General features: G+C 34.3%; 1 protein-coding gene across 3 annotated transcripts; it reads right to left on the bottom strand.

Annotated features, from left to right (window-relative positions):
* Positions 1–984: 984 nt before the first annotated feature.
* LOC116146463 (transcription factor bHLH115-like) lies at positions 985–3,633 on the bottom strand. Of its 3 annotated transcripts, XR_004130503.1 has the most exons (6): positions 3,249–3,631; positions 2,420–2,482; positions 2,113–2,190; positions 1,877–2,039; positions 1,094–1,570; positions 985–1,003 (listed from the first exon to the last, which is right to left on the bottom strand). XR_004130503.1 is itself a non-coding variant. In XM_031431861.1 (5 exons), the coding sequence occupies exons 1-5, from the start codon at positions 3,392–3,394 to the stop codon at positions 1,304–1,306; spliced, it is 717 nt and encodes a 238-aa protein (XP_031287721.1). In that variant the 5' UTR covers positions 3,395–3,631; the 3' UTR covers positions 1,068–1,303. The 3 variants fall into 3 exon arrangements, 2 of the variants coding, with proteins under 2 accessions (XP_031287721.1, XP_031287722.1); XM_031431861.1 differs by lacking the exon at positions 985–1,003 and having other exon boundaries at positions 1,068–1,570; XM_031431862.1 differs by lacking the exons at positions 985–1,003; positions 2,113–2,190 and having other exon boundaries at positions 1,068–1,570; positions 3,249–3,633.
* Positions 3,634–11,928: the final 8,295 nt, after the last annotated feature.

Genomic DNA, 11,928 nt, shown 5'->3' on the forward strand with positions numbered 1-11,928 from the left:
ATACTTAATTCAATAATCAACCAACGAAATCAACCAAAAGGTTGATGTTAAGATAACCACAAAAGGTTCTTAATAATTCATCCAAATAATATATCAACTCCCTTTTTCAAGGTAATAAAGACTCTTATTTATACTAAGAATTACCATTAACTAACTAGAAAGAAATAACTATAACTGAAATAAATCTTATTCTAATATGAAAATACCTAAAAAAGAAATTTATTTAATTAGGACTACTATAATAAATAAGAAAACTTAAATATAAGGAAAATCAAAATTCTTTCCTAAAGAATTTTAATAATATATTCTCTGCATCAGTATGTGTATGAATTAACTGTTATGAATGATTTTGTGCAAGGCTTTGATACCAATCGATGCAACGGAAATTGAATAGCCTAGATACGTTCTACCGTAGCGCTCGAATCCACGAACAACGAATCTCAAATCCATGACGAAACAATTCATGAAGAAACCCTTTGAGAATTTTTATGATAAATCTATTCATTACTGTTTTAGGATAAACAGTTATTTATACTAAACTAACTTAATGTTATAGAACAAGAAATAAAAAATCCTAACACTATTAGAAGAAAGAATTATAAATAATATTCTCATCTTTGCCATCATTTGTTTTGTTGGATCACTTCTCGGATTGCTGGTTGTACAGAGAGCTATACAGAAATTTGGAAGGGCTTCGTTGATTGTATTTTCAGTCGGTATAGTTATGGCTTTAAGTGCAGTTTTGATGACCAGCTTTGGAGCTCTTTATGTTTGGAGTGATTACACATCTGGGAAATATATGGGGTTCAAACTACCCTGTTAGATACAATTTTGTACTTTAGGCTTTATAAATTTATGGATTGCCATGTGAAGTTTTGCTTGTATAATGAAGGCATGGCAAAGTAGGAAGATGGAACCTCTTCCAGAGAAAACTATCTGATTCAATTCTGAGAGCCCACCTTCACACTTTCAAATGTGCTCCCATTCATGCAAAAGTAAAAAGCTGCAGGATATGATAAGATAAATCATTTGTTGAATAATAATGTAACAAGTCATGCTATTTAAAAGGTCAAAATTGGAAAATTAAAATTACCAAATTTGTTATCTGAACTCAATGAGAGTTCAGAATTCCCCAACATATATGATCATATTTTACTCTCACAATTCCAAGTCCCAGCCTTGGACAAACTAACATCAAAAATAAATGAGAAAACACCGCCAAGAGCCATATCAAGATTCATTATGAACAAAGGTATCCTGCTGTTGAAGTAGGAAGACCCAACAATTATAAACCGACAGATTATTAAGCAACTGGTGGGCGGAGAACATGATCTTGTGAAGTATCAACAGCAGCAGGTGGCATGAACTGCCACATAGAAACTCCAGGATAGCCAACAAAAGGCACCAATTTGCCACCAACAACTTGCCCTGGGGCAGAAAATGGAGCTGGTATTGCAGGAGGGTGTGGTAGGAAGCCTGGCTGAGAACTCAAGGCTTTCACTTGCCGATCAAGATTCTCTTTCTCAGTCTTTAGCCTTTGTTTCTCATCACGAAGCTCATTCTTCTCAGCCTAAGAAACAACATCATATTCAACATAACCAACAAAAATTGGATGAAAACTCACAAAATTTTCCAAATAAATTTTGACGATTATAAACAAAACATTCAAATATAGAAACATGGTTAAATTCCTTAATTCCATAACCCGTGTTAATTGGCCCTATAGTACTAGTCCAACCCAATCACAATATATGTGATTAAAACAATTAAATTCCAAGTACGGCACCTACAAAGATGAATTCCATCACCTAGTGACGCAGTCATGACAACACTCAATAATATGACAATAGCAACTGAACTTTAAATGAAATGTCACCTTTAATTCATTGATCTTCTCCAGCAAACTGTCATTTGTATCTTTCAGCTTCCGAGCTTCATCACGCAATTGAATCACCATTCGAACAGCATCAGACAATAAAACAGCCTTGTCCATTTTTGGCAGTCTTCCAGGATCCAGAATAGAACCAAGTTCCAAGAACCTTGAGATAACACCAAAGTCAGCACACAGGAGAAAGAGAAAGAGAATGGAAATTTAAAAATATCAGAGCATGCCTATCATTTAGCCTATCTCTTCGCATCTTCTCTCTACATGCTTTGGTACCAAAAGCACTGCATGATCCAGACCTCACCCTGTTATACCATCATAGCACAAAACTTTTGGAACGTGAGAAAAACATGAAAAAAAAACTCTAACATAGCATATGGTTAAAAATGATAAAATGAACGACAATCAAATTTATGACAGAAAAGAGGATTTAATTATACACAAAATGTGTTGAAGACTACTTAGCTTTCACAGGAAAAGCAGTAAAATAATACTTCCTTGAGTCTAGAAGGATGATAATGAATAGGCATCTACCTTTTACGGGAACCAATTTCTTTAAGAGCATCCAAATTGGCAAAGGAATCATCAAAGTCCACACTGGAAAACAACAAAACACAAAAGTCTTTAGGAAACTATTAGTTGATCTAGCTCCAAACGGTAAAGACCAAGTTATTGATTGAATTGTCCAGAAAAGTATCAAGCCACAGAAGTAATATCTTAAATTTTAATTCCTCTTCAAGAAAAAAATAATTGAGAAATGCTTTGCTTCTTTTTCGTCTCAGGCAATAGTTGAGCTTAGAACACATCCCCTTCTTGCTAGTAAGTACTAGAGCTACATCCTAAGGAAACCATAAGAAAATATACCATAACTACAGACAATCACAGCCAACCAATATTATTAAACTGGAAAAACTATGCTAAGCTACTCATTCTAAGAAAGAATTTCACACAAAACCAAAATAGAAGGATATAACTAATGTCACATAAATTATAGAAATTTACTACTTTCTTTACTCTGCCATCATAACCCATTTGAAGATTAATTATTCACTTATAAACCAAAATTAAATTTTACTAATGTCAAAACTTTAATCATCTTAATTTTTCTTACCTATCCAAAAAGTTTGAAATAATGATATGAACATGGAGCTTCATATATTATTCAACTCTGAAACGACTAGAACAAACAAGAAAACAAACATTAAGATTTAAGTTCATTACTTAAGCCACAGAACAAATTCATAATCCTGGTAACAAGATGTTCAAATAAACTATGCCAAACAGAGACTAATATTAAAAATAATTAAGTACACAATACTGATATGTTAAAATGATGAACAAAAACCATTAACTGTTTCATTACCTGAGAGGAAGTGGAGGGTCAGGGGAGGCAGAAGAAGAAGAATGCCAAAGAACCTGAGGGGGGTCAAGAGAGGGAAGTTCGCCATGAATGTCTTCTAACAAACCATAATCAAATATCCAGTTATTGGGATTATCAGGTGAAGCCATGACTGTGTGTCTGTCTCTGAATTATGAGTGACAGTGAGACGCTGTGGAATGGGGAATAAGTGAATAAAGATGATGGTAAAGAAACGAGTGAACTGGGTTGGTTGAGATATCAATCATATGATGGCTTGAAAACAAAAAGATAGAGAATATTGTAAAAGAGAGACTTCACATATCTTCCACTACCACCACAAGAAAAGCGAGAATCAGAAAGCAACACAAACACAAAAACGACCTTCGTGTTTTTTGGGGTGTGCCAGAAATTTAATGGGTTTTGGGCTGAAATAACAGACAGATATTTGACCCATGGAGAAAGAAATCCAAGGCCAATCCTAAATATCATTTTATTTGGATATTAGGCCACTTTTAACTCTTTGTTGTAAGTTTCTTGAAAACTGTTATAATATAGTGGTAGTAAACATAAAATAAGAGGGGCATAACGTATAAGAATACAAAACAAGATTATAGGGGTTAAAATGTAACTACGCTTGTATTTATCACTTTATTTCACTTGGGGTGTGTCACCAATCTTCACAAACTATTACAATCAAGGACAAAGTTTTCAAAAACTAATATTTTAGTCCTCTGATTTAATGACGGTTAGGGAGGATAGGTTTCAGGTTTATTGTTATGAACTTGTTGTAGTTACTGTTATGAACTTGTTGTAGTTATGATAATGCCTGATTTTTCTTTTGAATTTTATTTTTAGTCGTTGTTGGATAATTGTTTGATTGAGTCAAAAGGGTTTTATTCCTAACTTGTAGGTATTTAGTTTAATATGAACGTCAGGGTCATTGTATAAATAAGAACCCTCCAACGATTAAAGAGGCAGGAAATTAAGTATTAATAAAAATTGGGAGGTATTGATTCCCTTAAAGCAGCCAAATTCTTTCTTTTGTGAAAGTCTTATTCCTTAATCCTTACATACACGTTTCAGCCATAAGTCCAAAAGGCAAGAAACATTGTTTTGAAAGATCCAGTAGTGTGTGTATACCTCTTGGAGCATAATAAGCTTGAAACATCTTCTGTTAATAGTTAGTTAATTAGTTGAAGTTTGTTATCTTAGCTGTACTAGTTAGTTAATTGGTTGAAGTTTGTTATTTTAGTTGTACATCAAGTTAGTTTTAGTTTGTTAAATTGATGAGCTGGAGTCTAACGGATTTCAATATATAAACCATAACTTCTCTGTTTTTCTTCATAAATTCAATAAAAGAATTTATCCAAGGTCTATTTTTTCTCATGGTATATGAGCGCTTCTGCTCCCTTTTCTTCTTCTTCTTTGTTCTATTGTGATTTCAATGGTGAATCCAATGGCGAATTAAGATCCTATATAGAATCCGTCAAGCCATTATTATCTTCATCCAAATGAAAATCCTTCAATTGTCTTGGTTACACCTGTTCTCAATGGCACCAACTATCATTCTTGGGCACACGCCATGAAAATGGCTTTACTTTCTAAGAACAAGCTGAAATTTGTTGATGGAACACAACGAGCACCTTTGACTACTGATACAATGTTTTCAGCTTGGGAAAGATGCAATACAATAGTAATTTCTTGGCTTAATCATTCTCTCACCTTTAATGACTAGTAGCGTGTTGTGGATTGATAAAGCATATGAAGTTTGGGAAGATCTTCAAGAAATGTTTTCACAGGGAATATTTTTAGAATTTCAGATCTCCAAGAAGAGATCTATACTTTCAAACATGAAGATGGAAATGTAACATATTACTTTACTGAGCTTAAAATTCTCTCGGATGAGTTACTAAATCTTAGGCCAATTCCTTGTTGTTCTTGCACAAATCTGTGTTCTTGTGGTGCTTTAACTAAGATCAAGACTTATCAAAGCAATGATTATGTGAGGGCTTGGGTGATCAATTTGCCACAGTAAGATCCCAAATTATGCTCATGGAACCGCTTCCTTCCATAAACAAGGTATTTTCTTTGGTTGTGCATCAAGAGAGACAAATGGTCTCAGGTGCATCCAAAGTGTTTGTAAGCAAGACTACACAAGAAGAAGTGCAGAGTTCCTTTAAGCAACGAATCAAAAAATCAAATCAATCACAGCACAATGGGGATAATAGATTTTGTACATTTTGTGGCAAACCAAGACATACAATCGAGACATGCTATAAAAAGCATGGTTATCCACTTGGGTATAAGCCAAGAAATCAAAACTCTACTACTCATAATGTCATTTCTGGAGAGGATACTGAAGGAGCTGATGAATCTCATCAAAATACTGCCACGTAGAAAGGGATTCTTGAACTTGGTGTTTCTTTTACTCAAGAGCAATATCAACAATTACTTGCCTTAATTCAGCCCTCTGGTGTTGATAAGTCGTTGCACATTACCAATTAAGTTACTGCTCAACCTGTTCTTGCTTCTAATTTTTCTTCTTCAGCAGGTAACCATTTTTCTTTGCATCGTTCATCCAGTTCACAGCTATGGGTTGTGGACACGGGAGCCACCGATCATATAACCCACTCTTTATTATTTTTCACATCTTATAAACAAATCAAACCCATCTTTGTCACTTTACCAAATGGTACCAAGGTCAAAACACAATACTCAGGCACTGTCCATCTCACCAAAAATTTATTTCTCACAGATGTTCTCTTTATCCCTGAATTTTCTTTTAATCTGATCTTTGTGACCAAACTTACCTCACTTCTTCCATGCTGCCTAATTTTTAAAGATTCATGTTGCATTATACAAGACCTGAATTTGTGGAAGATGATTGGTTCAGCTAAGGTGGAGAATGGTCTTTACTTAATGAGAAAATCAGCAGTCAAAGTTCATTTTCCTTCTTCGAAAATTTTAGCATCTACTACCTACAATGCAGAATTGGATCTCTGGCACTATAGGCTTGGTCACCTTTCTGATTCCAAGCTTAAACTCCTTGCACCATACATTTTTTATCTTAAGTTTTTAGATAACTCAACTTGTACTATTTGCCATTTAGCCAAACAAAAACATTTGCCCTTTCCTGTAAGTGTTACAAAATCCAATAATTGTTTTGATATTGTACATGCTGACATTTAGGGGCCTTTCTCTACACCCTCTGTTCATGGCCATAGATATTTTATAGCAATTGTTGATGATCATTCGAGATATACATGGATTTTTCTATTCAAACACAAGTCTAAAGTGAGACCTATTATACAATCCTTTTTTACACTCATTGAAACTCAATTCTCTTCTACGATTAAAATCCTTCGTAGTGACAACAGTCTTGAGTGTAATCTTCCAAGTTTTTATGTCTCTAAGGGAACAATACACCAAACATCTTGTGTCGAAACACCACAGCAAAACGGTGTGGTGGAGCGTAAGCATCAACATATATTAACGTAGCTCGATCACTATTATTTCAATTCAACCTTCCTAAGATGTTTTGGAATTATACCACTTTACATGCTGTGTATCTCATAAATAGGCTTCTTTCTCCTCTTATTGAGCACAATCTCCCTTTGAAATTCTACACAAATGTCCACCTGATTATGCCACCTTAAAGGTATTTGGTTCCCTCTGTTTTGCCTCTACTTTGTCTGTTCATCACTCTAAATTTGATCCTCGTGCCAGAAAGTGTATCTTCCTTGGATTCAAATTTGGTACAAAGGGCTTTGTTCTCTTGGACATCAATTCTAGGGAGATATTTGTTTCACGTAATGTTGTTTTCCATGAACATATTTTCCCTTTTGCATCTTTAAAAAATGATTATGTTCCTCTTGTTCGTGAATCTTCCTTACCAGCCTCTGATTTTTCTCCTATTACACCATCATCTAATTCTTCTTTACCTTTGGTTAATCAATCTTCTATACTACCTATACCACGTCAATCTACAAGAGTGTCTAAATCTCTTCATACTTGGTTGATTATCATTGCCATTCTGCCACTACAGTTGCAACTAGTGATCTCCACTCAAGTACTCCTCATCCTTTGTCCTCTATTCTCTCTTATTCAAACTTATCTCCTTCTCATTTACATTTTACACTTGCTGTCTCTGCTTCCTTTGAACAAAAATCTTATCAACAAGCTATAAAATTTCAATGCTGGCGAGAGGCAATGCAAACTGAAATCAATGCACTTGAGCAAATCAAAACTTGGGTTCTAGTTGATCTTCCTGCTAGCAAAACTCCCATTGGATGTAAGTGGGTGTATCGAGTTAAACACAAGGCCGCTAGTAGTATTAAGCGCTATAAAGCGCGTTTAGTCGCCAAAGGATACACACAAACTGAAGGCATCAATTACTTCGATACTTTTTCTCCTGTAGCTAAACTCACCACTGTTAGATTGTTACTCGCTTTAGCAGCCATACATCAGTGGCACCTTAAGCAACTCGACGTCAACAATACTTTTCTTCATGGTGACCTCCATGAAGAAGTTTACATGATGTTGCCTCCTGGCTTCCATTCTTCTTATTCTCATAAGGTTTGCAAGCTTCAAAAGTCCCTTTATGGGCTTAAACAAGCTAGCCGCCAATGGTTCTCAAAACTCACCTCTGCCTTGCTCGCATTGGGTTATGTTCAGTCCTCTTCTGATTATTCTTTTTTCATCAAGCACCATGAAAGTTCCATCACTGTCTTGCTGGTCTATGTTGACAATATAATTTTGGCAGGCAATAATCTTGGTGAAATTGATCATGTAAAGAGATATTTGAATGCTGCTTTCAAGATAAAGGACTTGGGCGATTTAAAATTTTTCCTTAGTTTAAAAGTCGCTCGTAAAGCTGCTGGTATTGCATTATGTCAACGTAAATATGCTTTTGATATCTTATCTGATGCAAGGTTCTTGGATTCTAAACCTGCCAAGTCTCCGATGGATTGCTCCTCTAAGCTTAGTCAATCTCATGGTGACACCTACCTGATGCTTCTTCCTATCGTCGACTGATTGGCCGTTTACTTTACCTTACTTTCTACTCGTCCTAACATATTTTGTTGTCCAACAACTAAACCAATACTAAGACAAGCCTACCTCTTAGCACCTTCAAGCAACCCATCGAGTTCTTCGCTACATCAAAGGTTGTCCAACTTGTGGTCTTTTTTTTCCTGTTAGATCCTCTTTAGCTCTTCAAGCCTTTAGCAATTCTGATTGGGCGGGATGCATTGACACAAGGCGCTCAGTGACTAGTTTCTATGTCTTTCTCGGATCATCCTTGATCAACTAGAATGCTAAGAAGTAGCCTATTGTATCACATTCCTCTTCAGAAGCTGAGTATCGTGCTCTCGCTTCCACGGCTTGTGAGTTACAGTGGTTGCATTATCTTCTTCAAGATCTCCATGTTGATGACCCTCAACCTGCTTTGATTTTTTGTGACAATAAATCGGCTCTCCAGATTGCTGCCAACCCAACATGTCATGAACGCACAAAGCATATCGAAATAGATTGCCATCTGGTACGTGAGAAAGTGCGCAATGGTCTCCTTCACCTCATCCCTTGTTCCTCAACTGATCAGTTAGCTGATGTTTTTATGAAACCACTTGTTGTCACTCCTTTTCATGCAATTATTTCCAAGCTGAGCATGTTAAGCATACATTCTCCAGCTTGGGAGAGGGTTTTAGAGCATAATAAGCTTGAAACATCTTCTGTTAATAGTTAGTTAATTAGTTGAAGTTTGTTATTTTAGCTGTACTAGTTAGTTAATTAGTTGAAGTTCATTATTTTAGCTGTACATCAAGTTAGTTTTAGTTTGTTAAATTGATGAGCTGGAGTCTAACGGATTTCAGTATATAAACCATAACTTCTCTGTTTTTCTTCATAAGTTCAATAAAAGAATTTATTCAAAGTCTATTTTTTCTCAATACCAAAGTGGTGCCAGAGCTTAGGAATGTGATACAGCAAAAATTGGATAGACATTAGATACACTTTAACATAGCAACTTGAATCCATGAACAATGAATCCCAAATTCATGAGAAGATGTTGAATCCACGGCGTAACAATTCACAAAGGAACCATTCAAGAAATTTTATGATAGATCCATCCATTATTGTTTGTAGGATAATGAACCTATTTATACTAAACTAGAACAAGAAATAAGAAAACTCTAACACTATTAGAATAAGGAATTATAAAATAAGAAAGTAAAGTTTAACTAAATTAACTTTCCTAATTTAATTAGAATCCTAACATAACTATGCGTCCATATATAAAGTCTTAATTAAAATTAGAAAATCTAATAAAAGGAAAATAAGGAAAATAAAAAAACTAATCCTAATTTAGGAAAATCTGCCTACATCAGACTCCCCCTCTTAAAAAAATAAATTCGTCTTCAAGTCTTGCAATCCAGTGGATGACACATGGAGTTGCAATCCGGTGGATGACACATGGAGTAAACAAAAGTCCTTTGTCATCGATCTTCCTTGGAAAATTGTCATGCACCAAAATCTTCAAGTCAATGTTGAGTGACGTCGATGTTTCATCCTCTTGATCCTCAACTTGAATGTGTTTTTTTTTTTTTTTTTCTCAATCTTCTCCTGGAGGACAATTTGTTTTTGCTCTTATTCAATCTTTTCTTCTTGGACAACTTGCTCAATTTCAATATTGACTTCATTCTCAATCTCTTTTGGAGTGTGATCTTCAATTTGTGTCATCTCATGATCTTTTGGCTTCAAGAGTTTCTTCAGGAAGTGTTTTTAGTCATCTTGTTTTCGTCCATAGTTTGTGAGGCGTGTGTCTTTTGAAGACAAATTCTTCTTCTCTTTATTTGTGATTCTACCTGAAAAGCTTGTTTGAGGACGTCAAGCAATGTATAGTCAAGTTGTAAATCAATTTGAGCTCGTATGTTTGCATTCAAGCCATCAAAGAATCTCAAAGCTACTATATATGGACATTCATTATAGTCAATGCAGAGTAACAATAGTTGATTTTCACCAATATATCTTCGGACATATGTCACATATCTATTACCTTGACAACAACTCAGGTATTGACATAACAACTAGGAGTGTTCAAAACCGGTTAACCGATTTTGTAAACCGAACCGGCTTCTCGGTTTAGGAATTTTCTTGAACCAAAACCAAACCGGTTAAAGGGAAAATCAGTTTTTCGGTTAACCAGTTTGTAAAAACTAGTTAACAAGTTTTGAACCGGTTTTAATTTTATATTTTATATTTTATATATTTATTAATTTAATATTTTTATAATAAACTGGATTTTTTATTTTTTATTTTAATTATATAGTTTTATAATAAATCAGTTAGTAAAACCTGCTTCAGTTAACCAATTTCCAAGTTCTCTCAAGCTAATAACCTAACCAAAATTCAGTTTTTTATTTTCTTTGAACCGAAACTAAACTGGTTCTTTGGATAACCAAAAATTCGGTTTGGTTTTTACATTTTTTTTAACACCCCTAATAACAACTCCTAAACATGCTCACGAGAAAGAAGTTGTTCCCTCAAGCACGTTTTATCCCATACCATGATATTTGATGTTGCTTATCAAACCTAAATTTTGCACACTTCCAATTATTTCACCATTCTAGAGCATACTATTTTAATAGTTAACCAACAACCTTGATATGTTTCTATGCCGGAATATCCAGATCAATTAAGAAATCTTCAATAGCTTCAATCCAATCAGAAAAAGCTTTAGCATGAGAATCCTTGTCGTAAATTGGAAGATGGCAACATTGTTGGCGTAGTTCTTCTATTTACATATTGAAGGGTTCTTGAATTCATTTTTTTTTTTTTTTTCAAAAGCACAAACTGAAAGGAACTGAAACTAAGTAAGATTTAATGGAAATAGAAAACTGGCAAAGGACTGAATTTTAAAAAGACAGAATGCGAGGGGCAATCTATAATTTTTTTTAATGTGTTCTTCAGTTATCTGCGTGAAGCGTGAGGATTACAGGATTTTTTTTTTTTTTTTTTCTTTTTTTGTAGGGGTGGATAATTTGGTGTAGGTTGTTTGAGGTATGTGATGCCAAAACAACCAAGAGAGATATGACTGAACGTAAGAAAACAGGGATACGATAAACCACCACTGAATTATATCAAGATTCGGATACTTAATTCAATAAATCAACCAACGTAAGATAACCACAAAAGGTTCTTAATAATTCATCCAAATAATATAATCAACTCCCTTTTTCAAGGTAATAAAGACTCTTATTTATACTAAGAATTACCATTAACTAACTAAGAAAGGAATAAACTATTAACTGAAATAAATCTTATTCTAATATAGAAAATACCTAAAAAAAGAAATTTAATTTAATTAGGACTACTATAATAAAATAAGAAAACTTAAATATAAGGAAATAATCAAAATTCTTTCCTAAAGAATTTTAATAATATATTCTCTGCATCAGTATGTGTATGAATTAACTGTATAGGATGATTTTGTGCAAGGCTTTGATACCAATCGATGCAACGGAAATTGAATAGGCACTAGATACGTTCTACCGTAGCGGCTCGAATCCACGAACAACGAATCTCAAATCCATGACGAAACAATTCATGAAGAAACCCTTTGAGAAATTTTATGATAAATCTATTCATTATTGTTTGTAGGATAACAAGTTTATTTATACTAAACTAA

The sequence above is a fragment of the Pistacia vera genome, unplaced genomic scaffold (genome assembly GCF_008641045.1).
Source record: "Pistacia vera cultivar Batoury unplaced genomic scaffold, PisVer_v2 Contig478, whole genome shotgun sequence".
NCBI lineage: Eukaryota > Viridiplantae > Streptophyta > Magnoliopsida > Sapindales > Anacardiaceae > Pistacia > Pistacia vera.

Excerpts from the sequence above, each read along its gene's own strand:
- LOC116146463 (XM_031431861.1), bottom strand. The coding sequence starts at position 3,394 with ATGGCTTCACCTGATAATCCCAATAACTGGATATTTGATTATGGTTTG. Across the intron at positions 2,191-2,419 it reads GAAATTGGTTCCCGTAAAAG|GGTGAGGTCTGGATCATGCA; the intron begins GTAGATGCCTAT and ends ATGGTATAACAG. Across the intron at positions 2,040-2,112 it reads AGAGATAGGCTAAATGATAG|GTTCTTGGAACTTGGTTCTA; the intron begins GCATGCTCTGAT and ends TGTTATCTCAAG.